Genomic DNA, 14,818 nt, shown 5'->3' on the forward strand with positions numbered 1-14,818 from the left:
AAATAGTCTTTATTTTTAGTCAATCGGCTATTTTATTTATTGTCTTCTTTCCCGTCCAGGCCAACAAAAGCTAAAACACCTGCGAAGGCAAATCACTGCTTTAAAACATCGGTCGTTCAGTCAAGTTAAGGCCACATAACAATGTTATTGCTGTCAAATAACAATTGCAGGGTTAGTTGGCGCATTTCGCAGAAATGGAAAGATTTCGCAGTGCTAACATATACAAACTAACAAATAGACACACATAGGACCGGGGCTGAGTCCAACTTCTTTTTCGAAACGACAACAAAAAGATACTTCTTCAAAATGTAAAATAAAATGAAACATTTTTGAAGAAAAAAAAGCAGACCAAATGCTCCCACATTGTACGTAAGGTATATATGTGACGTTAGGCCATCCCTATCTAAACAAAAAATCAGAAATTTCCTATTTTGGTGGCGAAAGTCGCCTTCTGAATATTGTTGAGATAGGGAAGGCCTAACTGACATACATACCTTGCGAACCGTGTGGGAGCATGAGTTTTTTTTTATAATATTCAAAAATGTTTATTATTTTTTTCATTTCGAAGCAGTATCATTTTGTTGTCGTTTTGAAAGAGAAGTTGAAAACAGCGCCACTCCTCTGTATGTCTATTTGTGAGTTTGTATTTGTTAGTGCTGTTGAATCCTCCCTTGGCTACTCTTTGATATATGCTCTTTGAAGCAGTCATGTTACGTCTTGTGCACGCCACCTCTGTGTGTGTGTGTGGGGGGGGGGGGGGGGGGGGAGTGCGCGCGCGTCGTGCGTAAGATCTGATTTCATGTTTGGAATTGTGGTTGTGGTGTACATAACTACCGAAAAATATTCACCGCTCATTTTATTAGCTGTTAAAATCTATACGAAAACTGCACATCAGAATATAGTTCATATTTGGCATATCCAGGATACACTGACACTGTTTTAAAACTCCTCTCTAAGTTTCATTTATGTTTGGGCTGTGGCGGCATTGTATCCCAACCCTAACTATTCTCATTAACGTGTGCATAACTGTATCTTTTAAATTCCCACAGTTGTCTAGCAATCAGAAGGCGTCCAAAAAAGTTCGACTTCGACATGGACTCTAGCAGAAACATACAGCAGGCTTTAATATGAGAATGGACTGTTGAAATCGTATTGAAGACCATGTTACTAACAGCAGCCATCAAGAAGGTAAAACCAGATTCGATAGAAGCACTCCCGTGAATGAATATCTTCTGAACTTTAGCTATGTTGATAATAAACCACAGAACCGATCACCAATAATTTGCAACTCTACTTTTCATCCATTAAAGAACTTACCTAACCGGAAACAAACAGCTACGGAAATCTTTTGCTGACCTTCTCGCACGCGGTAGAGTTGTTTTATTAATGCACACAAATGCGATATACACCATGCGACTGATACCAGAGTAATTCAAATCAGCGTACCTTAACTTGAACCATAGTTCCGGGGACACCGACATCATTGCCTGTATGCGCCTCCGTAGTTATCGGCTTGGCAGTTACCACGCCGCAGGACTCCGTCATGCCGTACATGTTCAGTATGTTCTCGATACCTGCGAATGCATCACGAGCTGCCTTTGCGACGGAAGTTGGGAGCACACTTCCACCCACGACGATGCATCTGAGACTCGGTAAGCGCCGGCCTGTGCGCTGCATTTCTCGCAGCAGGCTTTGCAGCTGGGACGGAAAGAATAATGATCCCGTAATCTGCGAGAAATGGAGAGAGTAGGAGTGAGTAGCTAGGTAACTCTACTGGATAATACGGAGGCTAAAAAGTAAAAATAGATGTGGTATATCCGGATGAACAGATGAATAAAAGGAAGTAGATGTGAAGGGCTCGAATAATTTCGACCGATTTAATGTGTTACAACTGATAGTAGTCCTGCGAAAGGAATCAATGAGCCACCATGGTGGGTAGCAAATTTCCTTAACCGAAGAGACTGAGCACACGAACAATATAGGTACCGTTTATCAATAATAATACTGTTCGAAAAGGGGGGGGGGGGGGGGGGGAGCGGTGTTAAGCATGGCTTGAATCTAGCGCGGTAGAGCGTAGGGTGAATGTTGCAGCGAATTTTTCTGCGGACACCTGGATTTAATGTGCCGCCGTCACAACGTTCGAATGAACCTTCTGTCTGAGCAACTCGCTGTTGTCGTTCGCCTCTACCAACTACCGAGTTATCCATCTTCTTATTCTTCTTCTCCTTCTTTTTTTTCTTTCTTCCATCTCCTGGCCCATCTCTCGGTTGCTTGACAACAATCACATGACACGGCGCCATGGTGCTACGCTGACGGCTTGAAAATCTCGCCCAGTGTAGCTTTCGCTACAAAAGAATGTAGAGCTACACTGTTTGTTTTTAATAAAATTTCTTTAACGTAGCGGCTGTAAAAGAAAGCTGTTTTGTAAGACTCGAAATTTTTCGCAATATTTCTTTATCAGTGAAACGTTGTCGTGTTTATATCCACTCAGCGAAAAACTGATCACGCGTTCTCAGATGCTTGCATCTAGAGAGAGAGAAATAGAACACAAAGTCAGGGAGGTTAATAAAGCGATGCCCAGTAGGCTGCCCAACACGTGGGCAGGGGAACAGGAAATACAGGAAAGAAAGAGAGGTAAGAAAACGAGTTTGTCACGTGTACAGATATTTGTACTAAAAGGGTAGAGGGCGTAAACTTAGTCTGTACTCAGCCACGAGTCATTTAAAAACATGCGGAGTGCCTTGACCGCTTTACTTTCTGATGATGGTGTCGGCTAATGCCCCAGAATAGTAGCTTCTGTAAGACAGCGAGAGTCCAAGAGGTGGAGTGTAGCAGCTAGGAGGCCACGCTGTCGCAAAAACTGAGGGAAGTCATAAAGTACATACCTAATCGTTTCATCACACCCGTACTCCTCACACGTTTAAGAATGCCATTGCGATGAGATGGGACTAGGCGTTCATACACACCACTCAGCGATAGGCGGCACAACATTGTAGCATCACCGCGGGGATGGCCGAATGATGTCTGTAGTTGAAGAAATTGGTAAAAGTGGTGCGAGCGGGACATCTAACTTCCAGGCATTCACCATGATTGTAAAGTCATTTCGGGTGAGCAGTAAAAAATAAAAAGTGCATTGATGCTTCTGCTATTGTCAATGGTATCTTGATTATTCTTGTTGCATTGTGAGCCGTACGAGCAGCATCGTCAGCTAAGTCGTTGCCAACAATTCTACTATGGCCTGGTTTCCACTGAAAAGTTATTACATAACCCACTTCGAATGCCTGGTGGTGCAGATGTTGAACCTCAGCGACAAGTTGCTCATGGTCGCCATGGCTAAAGACCGATTGAAGGAATGATACGGTAGCTTTAGAATCACCGGACAAAGTCAATTTTCGAGTTGCTCGTTCAAAGATATATTTTATAACTGCACAAAATGCGGCAATTTCTGCTCCAGTAGAGGTAATTTTATGTTAATTAATATGGTAAATTTTTGCCTGTCTCGCACGAACAATGACGGCGCCGGTAGCATTAGTAGTAGTTACCGAGCCATCCGTATAACCATGAGCACGGTCCCAATAATCATTGTGTAGCATGAACAGTTTCAGTTGCTTAAGAACTGTCGTTGATATATTTGATTTCTTCGATATCCTCGGAATAGCAAGGCACATATGGGAGCCGCTAGCGCCACAGTGCCAATAGAGGTCGTACTGCAGGAGTAACTGCTTTAGGATGGATGTCTGTTACTTTCTTATGATCTTTGCAAATGCAGAATGTGGTCTCTACAGAGACATCTGCGCTAGGCGATGCTGTGGAACCCTTTAAATGTGTCATATGTGCATTCGCAGTGAACCTGGGCAATACACGTCGGAAGATGGTGGTCTTTGGCGAGTGCAATACTTCCCAATGTTGATGCACTCCGAGGTACGCCCAGGCATATGCAAAGGGCCTGACCCTAGACTACCTGCGGGCCACGCAAATTTGTCTTGCACGTGTTTGAAAGTACGTGCGTACTGTACGACAGGAATCCTGAAAAATAGTGCTCTTCGTAACGCCAGCTTTTAGTGTAGCGACAAGAATCATGATTTTCCGCCAAGAAATCGGAGAATGTGACTTATGGATGTTACCGTTCTTTTCAAAAGATTTAATGCGGGCTCTACGCTAGATTGTGGTTTATCAGAGTTCCTAAGAAACGATGAGATTTGTAATCAGAAATGATATGAACGTCGATGCACACCGGATATGGAGCGATAAATCTAATTGTGCAATAATTCCTGGATAAAACATTTCTTTCAAATGTACATAACTAAGAAACGTAGTTTTTCCAGAGCCTGTTTTAAACCATGCTTACACCGTTGCGGGACATCATACTGCAGCAATTGTTAGACTAGGTAAGAAAGATGCACCGCCGCGCTGGCATACAGTGTTTTGTAGATTTCCTATTGGGCTGAAAGCCAACACAGGGCGTCAATCTTCTCTATCATATAGCTGACCTTTGTCGAAATATGTTACGTGCAATAAATACACGACCACTTTATTGCTTTAGCGGCGTAAGTGAAGGCGCACGGCGTGTTGAACATTTGCGTAGGTCGCTTGATAGAGAAAAAAAAGGCAATACGAGCGTAGCGCGCGAATGGAACTGAACGAGTGAATCATTGTGCTAAAACCAGGATGACACTGTGGCCTAGTTATTGGGAAGAGCGTTGGTCAGAAACGTTTTAATGCGGTATTCTAATCTGGTAGCCCATGCAGTCAAGTAAGTACTTGGCCTTGCTCAGTGCCGAGGCATGATTCTGCCCTGTTGGCTGCTAACATCCGAAGGAGGTTCTAGGCGCGCATCTGCTCAGCCCGACACGCTATCCGAGAAAGTGAGAAATTGTCCGGCTGGCGAATGTGCCGCCCCATGTGGAACAAGGCACAGGTTGTAAGTGGAATACTCATCGTTTTTGGCCGTGCGGCGCTGAGGGAAAGGAGGATGGATTGTAGTCATCTCATGGGTACTCTAGTTTTGCCGCCTGGCAATAATATTGGCAATTGTAGGGCTCGGTGGGGCGAGCTCCATATATGAAGACCTGTGTGCGTTAAAGAAACCCTATAGGATACAGCGGAGGTTTGACAGCTGCCTGAAAGCTATATAGTCTTCGATTGGTAATATCTTCAATAACAGAAATGGCAGTAAGGTGTACGAGTATGATTGTATGTATTCTGCCTCATTCGCACACGCATTTGTGCTCTCATCATATCGGCTAACAACATGTCCCTACAACCTATCTATTCGCTGTCGGAGGCGCACTGTGCAAAGATTGTTTAGCTTATTGCGGAGCTTTCCTCAACGAGGCGTCTTTTCTAACCTGATGAGTACGTCTGGGTATTCTGTAAGACGTTCCTGCGGGCGAGTGATTCCACTTTGTCTTAGATCTGTGGAATTTAGGAATGCTCGATGAACTTTCTCGAGTTCAAGGCGCCTACCGCTTGCTTTCCATAAAACTGAATGACATCGACGTATTCAAGTCTGTCATCAAGACAGACGAAATTGGCCCTCTTGTTTTCACCGCACCTTGCAAATGTCCGCGAAAATGGTGTTCTCCGTCGTGTCAACTCGGACAATGGGGGCGGGCTGTCGAACCAATATATCATCCTGAGATGGTGTTCTGGATGGCCGGGGTGGGGGGGGGGGGGGGGGGCGCCTTGAGCAGGCTCTACGAAGTTGATTTTTCAAGGCTGGATAAGGTTGCTTGATCCGCTCTGTCTCCGCCATTCACTTTGTCTAACCAGATTGGCCGAGTGCATATCCAGCAGTACGGAGGTCGTTCACTAAAATGATTGGCTGATGCAAGCTGTAATTTGGTTTTAACCATTTTCGATAACGTTAGTTAGTCTTTACAGGGTGTAGCCGTCGCGCTAACTGAATGTTGACCTTATAAGCAGCCGAGATCAAAAGTTATCAGAAGCGCATAATTTGCCTTTTTTGGCCCACTACCTGGCAACAAGCGGAAAATAATTACACAAATGTATTGCGCGACACTGTGGATTAGTCTCTAATGAAATGACGCGACAGCGTCAAAAGATCCCATCTGCGGCTCTTGTTTCGGATCCGCGATCCCACACACATGCATCTTTTCTTTCTATATTATATACTCGTACTGTTGCAAGCTTCCCCATCATGTGAAAGATGGCCCGGCGAAGACTTAGGAAAACACCGCAATGCCGCCTTCGAGGATGTGGTTCGAGCTGGGTGGCTAGCTTATGGGTTTTAATATCTTAAAGCCACTCAGGGCTATAAGAGAGGTCAATATGAATGAACATTCTGACCCCTAGGGGTTCGCTAATGTGGCCTTACATCGCAAAGCAAACGGGCACCCTGCTTTTCCACTCCCTCGAAAAGTGGCTGCCGGAGCCGAGATAGGATTCCGCCTCTTTGGGCACAGCAGCCGAGCGCCGTAATCATTGCACAACAACGACGAGGCACCGCTCAACGGAAACACAAATGGTAGGAGTCTGGTTCGCCAGTGCTAAAACCTTGCGCTTGCTGGTGCTCCTGATGGATCCTAGTTCACGTCCATTTAATGTGCTACTTAATTATTCAGTAGCAGTTTTCTTGTGACTGTATTAAACATATATACATTATTACAGTTGCAAGACACCAGATTGTGTATGTGAAAGCATCGCTTCACACTTCACCAGGCCTTGGTACATTACTGCATGGCCAACGCCTTAAGGGTGGCAAAATAGGGATTGAGCTTCCTGAAGGACTAGATTTTGATCTTTCCCTTCTATTCTAAAGAAGTATAGTTACATAATTTTTGGGGTTGTGTTTTATCAATTGCTATGATGCCTAAAACATTACTGTACACATCGCCACGTCATATTCGGCTACGACTGACGAGTAGTTTATAATCGAATTTCTTTTCTCACCTGTTTCGGTTTCGGTTTCCACAGCCGAGCGGTAGCTGTGACGTCACAGTCAAGTCTGTCGTCACTAGAGGGATGGATATCAGCTATATAGTGATTGCTGTGTCATTTAAATTCACTGCAATGATAAAGCCTGCCTGCCTGAAGAACAGGAACCACTACAAGTGAAGAATCAGCGATCATATCGCTTTTTTTTTCATGCCGCGCATCAAGACTTGATTGTGACGTCACAGCCATCTCTCGGCTGCTGGAATCAAAACTGGTGAGAAAAAAAAGTTTGTAGGGCCCGTGGCGCGCCGCGCATTCGAAGGCAGCGCCACTTTCCAATGCTCCCTGCGCGCTGCCTGTTTCCCTCTCCCCGTTCGTTCGCGGATAACCGGTCCCGCGCGAGGGGGCTATAAAAGAAGGCACGCGCCGCCGTCTCGCCTCTCTTGTTCGCTCCTGCTCTTCGCTCCTGCTTCGCTCCTGGCGCTTCTACACGGAAGGCGACCCGCAGACTGCAGCCCCCCGGACGACAACCCCGTACCGCCTTGGACGACCCCCTGTGAGATTAAAGATGTTTGTTACACGGCCCGCTGTGTATTTGTCGTGTGCATCCTTCGGGCAGAGGAATCGCCCACAAGTTTAATCATAAATTATTTAGTGGTCTTACGTTTGCTGAAGAAGGTCTCCACGATTCTTAAGTTATTTCGCTCTGCGAACGCAACTAGTGATCACCCCTGATATTGCTAGAACCAATGCCATAATCACGCACTGCCTGGCCTCCTGCCTGCTCTTTTCCTACCTTGGCATTGATATCGCCCATTAGTACAGTATACTGCGTTTTTTCTTTCCGCATTGCCAATTCTACATCTTCAGAGAAGTTTTCAAGTGCCTGGTCATCACGACTACATGTAGGTGCATAGACTTGTACAGCCATCAGTATATACAGCTTATTATTCATAATTACGAGGCCTGCCACCCTATAGAATTCTATAGAATTCGACTATATTACCAGCTATATACTTATTGACAAGAAAGCCTACCCCTAGCTCTTGCTTCTCTGGTAAAACCTCGATAACACACTCTATGCCCGTCCTTCAGTGTAGCATATGCCTCATTCGTCCTCCTAACCTCACTAAGCCGTATTACATCCATTTCAAAACCCTCTAGTTCCTCTAACAGCACTGCTAAACTAGCTTCACTAGCTAGAGTTCTAGCGTTAAATGTTGCCAGGGTCAGTCTCCAATGGCAGCCTGTCCAGCGGAGCCAGAGATTCTTAGCAAACCCCCGCTGCGTCACAGGTCTGACCGGCGCCATGGTCAGCTGTTCCACAGCCGCTGGTAACTGAGGGCTGCGGTTTTGTAGGGATAATCATGGGAAGGTGCCGCCAGTTACTGCACCAGGGTGGCCAACTCCTGTTATGGTGAGGACGTGCGTTGCCGGAGGTGTTCACCGGCATCAGGTCGCACACCAGATCTGTTTATGCAATTCCATCGACGCGCGGATTTTTTTTGTAATCCTGTGGGGAATTGCGCGGCACCGAGATTCGAACCATGGTCATCTTGCATGGGAAGCCGATGTTCTATCTCTACGCCACCGCCGCACTTATTAGAAACTATGAAAAGGGAGAAAACAGCTAGAGAGAATAAGGTAACTACAGAATTTTTTAAGGACGCTGTGGATATTGAGCTAGAAAAACTGGCCAGCCTGTGTACGCAGTGCCTTGTGTCATCGACAGTACCGGAACCACGGAAGGGAAACATTGCCTTAATTTATAAAAAAGAGGACGCTAAGGACTTGAAAAATTACAGACCAACCAGCTTACTGTCTGTTACGTATGAGGTATTTATCAAAGTAATGGCTAATAAAATTAGGACAACTTTAGACTGCCACCAAGTAAAGCATCAAGCCGGTTTTTGGAAAGAATACTCTACTATCGATCATATCCATACCATCAACCAGGTGATAGAAAAATGATCGTAATATAAGCAGCCTTTTTTCACAGAATTCATTGATTACGAAAAAGCATTTGACTCGATAGAAACCTCGCCTGTCATGCAGGCATTGCGAACTCAGGGTGTAGACGAGCCGTACACGAAAGTGCCGGAAGATATATATATATATATATATATATATATATATAGGGGGTGCACCGCAACCATAGTTCTGCATAAAAAAAGTAACAAAACTCCTATAAAGAAAGGTGTTAGGTAAGGAGACACGATCTCCCCAGTACTATTCACAGCTTGTTTAGAAGAAGCATACAGAGACTTAGAATTTGAGCAGTTAGGGATAAGGGTAGATGGAGAATACCTCTGTAATCTACGATTTACTGAAACCTTTGCCTTGCTATGTAACCCAGGGGATGAATTGCAAAGAATGATTGATGACCTAGACAGGAAACGTAGAAAGGTAGGCCTGAAAATCAATATAACAGAAGACTAAGGTAATGATCAACAGCCTCGGGAAGGAACAGCAGTTTACATTAGGTAGCGAAGTATTGGAAGTAGCAGGCGAATATGTCTACTTAGGACAGGTAGTCACCGCCGATCCGGTCCATGAAAAGGAAATAACAAGTAGAATAAGATTGGGATGGAACTCATTTCGCAAGTACTCCCAGATTGTAACTAGCAGCTTACCGGTATCGCTCAAGAGGAAAGTAAACTACAATTGCATCTTACCTGTACATTACCTATGGGGCTTAAACGCGCAGGCTAGCAAATAGGGTTCTGCTTAAGTTGAAGAAAACGCAGAGGGCTATGGAAAGACAAATGATAGGGATAATGTTAGGAGATAGGAAACGGGTGGAGTGGGTCAGAGAAATAACTGAAGTCACCGACATTCTAGTTTAAATCGAGAAGAATTGGGCATGGGCAGGGCATGTGGCGCGAAGAAAGGATAACGATGGTCGCTTAGAGTAACCAACTGGATTCCAAGGGAACGAAAGCGCAGCAGAGGGCGGCAGAAAGTCAGGTGGGCAGATGTGGTTAAGAAGTTCGCAGGGGTCAAGTGGATGCAACTAGCACAGAAACGGGGTAATTGGAGGAATATGGGAGGGGCCTTCGCCCTGCGGTGGGTATAGTCAGGCTGATGATGATGATGATTTAGAGGTCATAGACGAAAAGTGCGTGCGGAGCTATATAGAGGAATAATTTGCGCATCACTAACAAGAAGAAAAATGTCACCAAAATTTGGCGTCTATTGTCTTTTAAAAGAGAATTTGAAGTTGACAGCTCCTAGCAACTCCGCTGTCATATTTCGCATGAAGTCGCGCAAAACTATGACCCTTCCCTGCACGCCATGTCACTCGCATGTACGGCCTTCCAGAGTCATACTCGGGCTTTTCTTCTCTTAACGCTGAAACTGACGTCGGATTTTCTTTGAAGGCGGCGTTCAACGATATCGCACTAAAATATAAAACAAGGCTGCAACAAAGTCGTAAAAAGGGCCTAAGGGAACCTTGTTTAATTGGTTGTACAAGATGGTCCAATTAGATTTTAATTTCCGGGTCAATTTTGACCTGATCCCAACAGAGTAGCCGTGTCAACGCAAAACAGCGCGTTCCGTAGCCCGCCTCGGTACGGTAATATCACCCGCCGATTCCCGCACGACAGTGAAGCAGTTTTTTTAACATAACATGAGAACCAAAGCAGGAAGTTCAGCAGACAGGGCTCCCAACGCACTCGCGTTGAAATAAATGGGGGCTGTGGATATGGCCTTAACTGGTATATATTAAAATTTGTCAAAGAAAAGAAAAAATACCACTGCTCTTAAATATGCTTAAGAGTCGAAATAGCGAAAGCTACTTTACAGGACAATTTTCCCTACCTTAATCATCATTGTCGTTCTTGCTATCACATGGCTGTCGCTACTATCCTTTATCATCTATATGCCAAGTCATTGTCATCGCTGCTCCATTATTATCGATATCATTATCACTAACTTCACCTTTATTCTCTACACTAATATAATCATTCTCATCATCACTGAGTGCATCGTTATTATAATCGCGACTATAATCCTCGCGCTATTCAAGAAAAAATACGATCTTCTTCTCACGAGCCTGGCGTGGTGTAATAATTAAAGCACTGAGCTGGGAGACGGAGGGATTGTGGTTCGATTCTCGGGAGAGTCTGCTTTTTATTTTAAGGCGGCAAGCACTTCCGGCGAACGGACGCACCTGTCGGACACAATCAGTGAATGGACGCGAACGGCAGCATGAGCCTAGGAAGGCTTTCACCTCAAAAGTATCGGTTAGTTATGTATTGGCGATAATGAGCATTAAGCAGGAAAGCAGGATAGCAGAAACCCCTGAAATAAGTTACAGACAACGCAGCCATCGACGGAACAAAAAAATGTTTGGCCTAACGTTAAACGGGCCCTTCCAAATATCAAATAAATTTACAGCATTTATCTGGTGCGCTTCACGAGCATCATCCATCAGTGTTCTTTTGAAAAGTCCAATTATTTAAAGTAAAATTTAGATTTAAGCGTTGTCGCGCATTTTTTCTGACCCCTATTATTAGTTGTTTTTTTTTCTCATTAAAAACGGGTCCTCGCAGGCCCAGAGTATACGCCCACTGCCGCGAGCTGCAAATCATGCGGGGACCCTCCAGACGGTAGAGTTTCCTGATACGCCGGCGCGACGAGGCTGATTATCCGCCGCTACTTGCGCTCGTTATGCCCAGAAGATAATAGCCATTCCTTCTCCAAAATCAGCCGGCGATATGAAACGAAGAAGGGCGCGAGCTGAAACATCTGTAGAAAAGGAAGCTCACCTACTTCACAGCAAATGGTTGGTTTACTGCTTCATTGAAAATGTATAATTTTCTTTGTCGATCTGCGAAGGCACAAGCTATGTATTAAATCCATTTCATGCTGTTATTACGATCTGTTCCAGGCACTTACTCTAGGCAGGTCCTGGTGACAGATCAAATGAACTCAGGAGGGGCCAAATAATCCGTATGAAATTGCGAAGACCAAGTGTATGCCGGCAAAGTACGTTGGCGAAGAAAAAATTGTTGTATATTGGGCTAAATGAGTGACTACCAAGAACCTCGCGCCCAGCAACAGACTGGAGGGAGGAAGGGAGGGCAGTTATGACTGTGAACTTTGAAGTTGCAAGCAAGCGTTACCTGCCGCAGGGTATCCTTGATACAGGATCAGTCAACGAGACTCGCGACCGCTACTTACTCAGTAATGTAGAGAGAGAGAGAGAAAGAAAAAATAGAATAGAAAGGCAGGGAGCGTAACCAGGCGATGCCCAGTAGGCTACCCTGCACGAGGGGAGGGGAGCAGAGGGAGAAAAAAGAGCACCAAGGAAAGGCGTCTGTCATATATCCAGTGATCTATATTGAAACTGAAAGGTGGCCGTAGAGCATGCACTTAGTCTTGAACTCTGCTCCGCGTTCTTTAAAAACTTAAGGAGCGCCTTCACTGATTTTCTTTACTGATGTAAGTGGCAACAGCATCAGACGAGTGTCAGTTTACATTGGAAGTTGTGACCCACACTTAAAGTTACAACGCGGAATGTAGGCATTGCTAAAATTTGCGGATTAAACGGTACAAACTTAAGTTCATCAGCTTGCGGAATGTGGCTAAAAGTTGTCACATATTCAAAGATTGCAGTGTTTTCCGGTTTTACCTGGTACTTATCTATGACATCCATGATATCCAGGGGGCTCATCATGATTGGCGTCACAACGCATTTGGCGCCATACATGATAGCATTCATGCTCTGCAACATCCCGGATTGGTGAGTGATGGGGCTCATTCCCAGCAACACATCACTTTCTCTCCAGGGAAGATGTGGCCTGCATGGAAGCATATCCCACCATTGGGGAAAATAGGAATGCATAAGGAAGCAGCAATTACATTGTTCACAATATCCATTCTGTCTTTGGTAAATACTAAGGTTGTGACAACAGATATTGCAGTACACAGTCGTGCAATACCGCATACATATTCGCTTAAGAAATAATTCGCCGAACATGGTGCACTGGAGCTATTCAAGGCCATGAATGGCACCCACAACTTACTTCATTCAACAGAACATCTTATTGAAATAAGGAGTAGTATATCTTACAATACATGCTACATTATACATTACAAATGGTGAATATACGAATTTAGATACCGTACCAACTCCTGATTGTTCATAATTGTCGTGATGTTGTTTAGCAGCGTTAAACTGCACCATCATCACTCACAATAACAACTAAACATTTTCAATTCTTTACCTTATTATTGTGAAACAGTTGGTGGGCTAGCAAATAAACCCAAAGCTCTCAGTAAGCAATCCACATTTTACGGCAGGAGTAGTAGAATTCATAGGATGCCTAAACTACTTACGTGACGCGAGTTCTGAAGCACTGAAGGTTTGAATGTTTCGCTCCCATCCGCATTTTGTGGATGAACTTGAGATTTAATGTGAGTGCCTAGCAATTTTTCTCTGGAGATAGATGTACCTACTCGAAATTTTGTAGATGGCCCTAGATCGATATCTAAAGTTGGGATTAATCTCATTGTTCGGTCTTTGAAATTCAGTCAGCGAGATTCGAGAACACTCAAATTATGGGTGACACTGACATCTGTAATAATAAGACATCCAAATGCTCGGGGCTGCTTAGAGGATTGTTCGAGTTCAAGGCCGAATCCCGATAGGACGCCAGATGACAACGGCTCATCCTCCTACAACACTCCGACGTTTCCTCTTGTACTTTGCTTGATGCGGCTGGCATCGTCCCATTTTTCTGACGATGAGGCCTGCAACGTATGAGGACCAACAGCCACTTGTCGCCGAAGCAAGAATGTTTATGAAAACAAATGTGACGTAGATTTAAGTGTATGAGGCTGCGACGTGTTTTGTAAATTGTATATTCGGATAGTTAACTGCCGTCATAAAGGGCGCCTTTCACTACGGGCCTCAAATACATGTGAAAGCAAAATTCCTGAATGTATCACAAATACTAAAATTCGTTGCGGCTATGCTAGAGTGTCCTAGTGCTAGTGTCCCAGTATTATATCAAAGCCCAGTTATTTCTTCTAGATAATTTAAACCAATACTGATGAACCAATCATTGTTATATATGCTGATACCGGACAGCTCTTTTTACATTAGCAAAACTCTTAAATAATTTTGAATATTTTTGGATACTGAAAATAATTACAAAATTCTCTTTCTGTATGCCATTGTTAATTGTCAATTTCTACTGAAGTATTAACACATATGTACTAGCACTGACTTTGCTGAAATACTAAAACAAAAAATGTTCCCTCTCATGACAACTCCATGCACGAGATAATTACTTGGTTTTGGTGTGAACAATAAAATGTTATAAACCCTGAGCGTTAACGGTCCACGATTTTAGAAAATCTGGCGTCGGCACCGTGAGGTAAACATTTATTGCATTGTTCAGGCAGGGAGCAGAAGGCAGATGCACGGGCATGGCATTGGGCTGTTAATTGGAGTGTTGAGTGGCATCATTAAACCTCATGTATGGCCGAGCTGGGAGGAGCTGTAAAATTGAGACTCGCTCTTAGATAGGACAATCGAATCAAAAATCAAACCTTTATGAACCTTAAATCGGGATTCAGACAAGCTGCTCTTAAGGCACGCAAGCACGTTCGTACAGCTTGGTTGAGGCAAAGCTATCCATTAGGGTGATTTTTGAAATGCTGTAGCTAAATAATACTCAGACTCCGCGCTAATGGATTTATGTGGGATAATAGAGGTACGGGATAAGATATAAAATGTTAAGGAATTAAAAATAATAAAAGTAAGAAATATAAAATAAAGCGAATGGCAATGCTTATGCAAGCGAGGCAAGGTATGCAAGGGGAGAAAAAAACGGGAGCGGTTAACACCTTCGTGTGATACCTCAAAAGCAGGGCTCTAACATAGAGCAAGTTTTGCACTCCTACCCAA

At 44.2% G+C, this 14,818-nt stretch overlaps 1 protein-coding gene across 4 annotated transcripts in view; it reads right to left on the bottom strand.

The window, feature by feature from the left end:
* The window catches only part of LOC146191952 (uncharacterized), a 61,919-nt gene that overhangs the window by 14,671 nt on the left and 32,430 nt on the right, over positions 1 to 14,818 (bottom strand). For all 4 annotated transcript variants that reach the window (XM_084600019.1, XM_084600018.1, XM_084600016.1 and 1 more), the window contains 2 exons: positions 12,536 to 12,704; positions 1,447 to 1,728 (listed from right to left, as the gene is read on the bottom strand). In XM_084600019.1, the coding sequence (XP_084456145.1) occupies positions 1,447 to 1,728; positions 12,536 to 12,704 (451 nt within the window). The remainder of the gene's footprint in view (positions 1 to 1,446; positions 1,729 to 12,535; positions 12,705 to 14,818) is intronic.

Source organism: Amblyomma maculatum, chromosome 4, assembly GCF_055883805.1.
Source record: "Amblyomma maculatum isolate TAMU_Amacu chromosome 4, ASM5588380v1, whole genome shotgun sequence".
NCBI lineage: Eukaryota > Metazoa > Arthropoda > Arachnida > Ixodida > Ixodidae > Amblyomma > Amblyomma maculatum.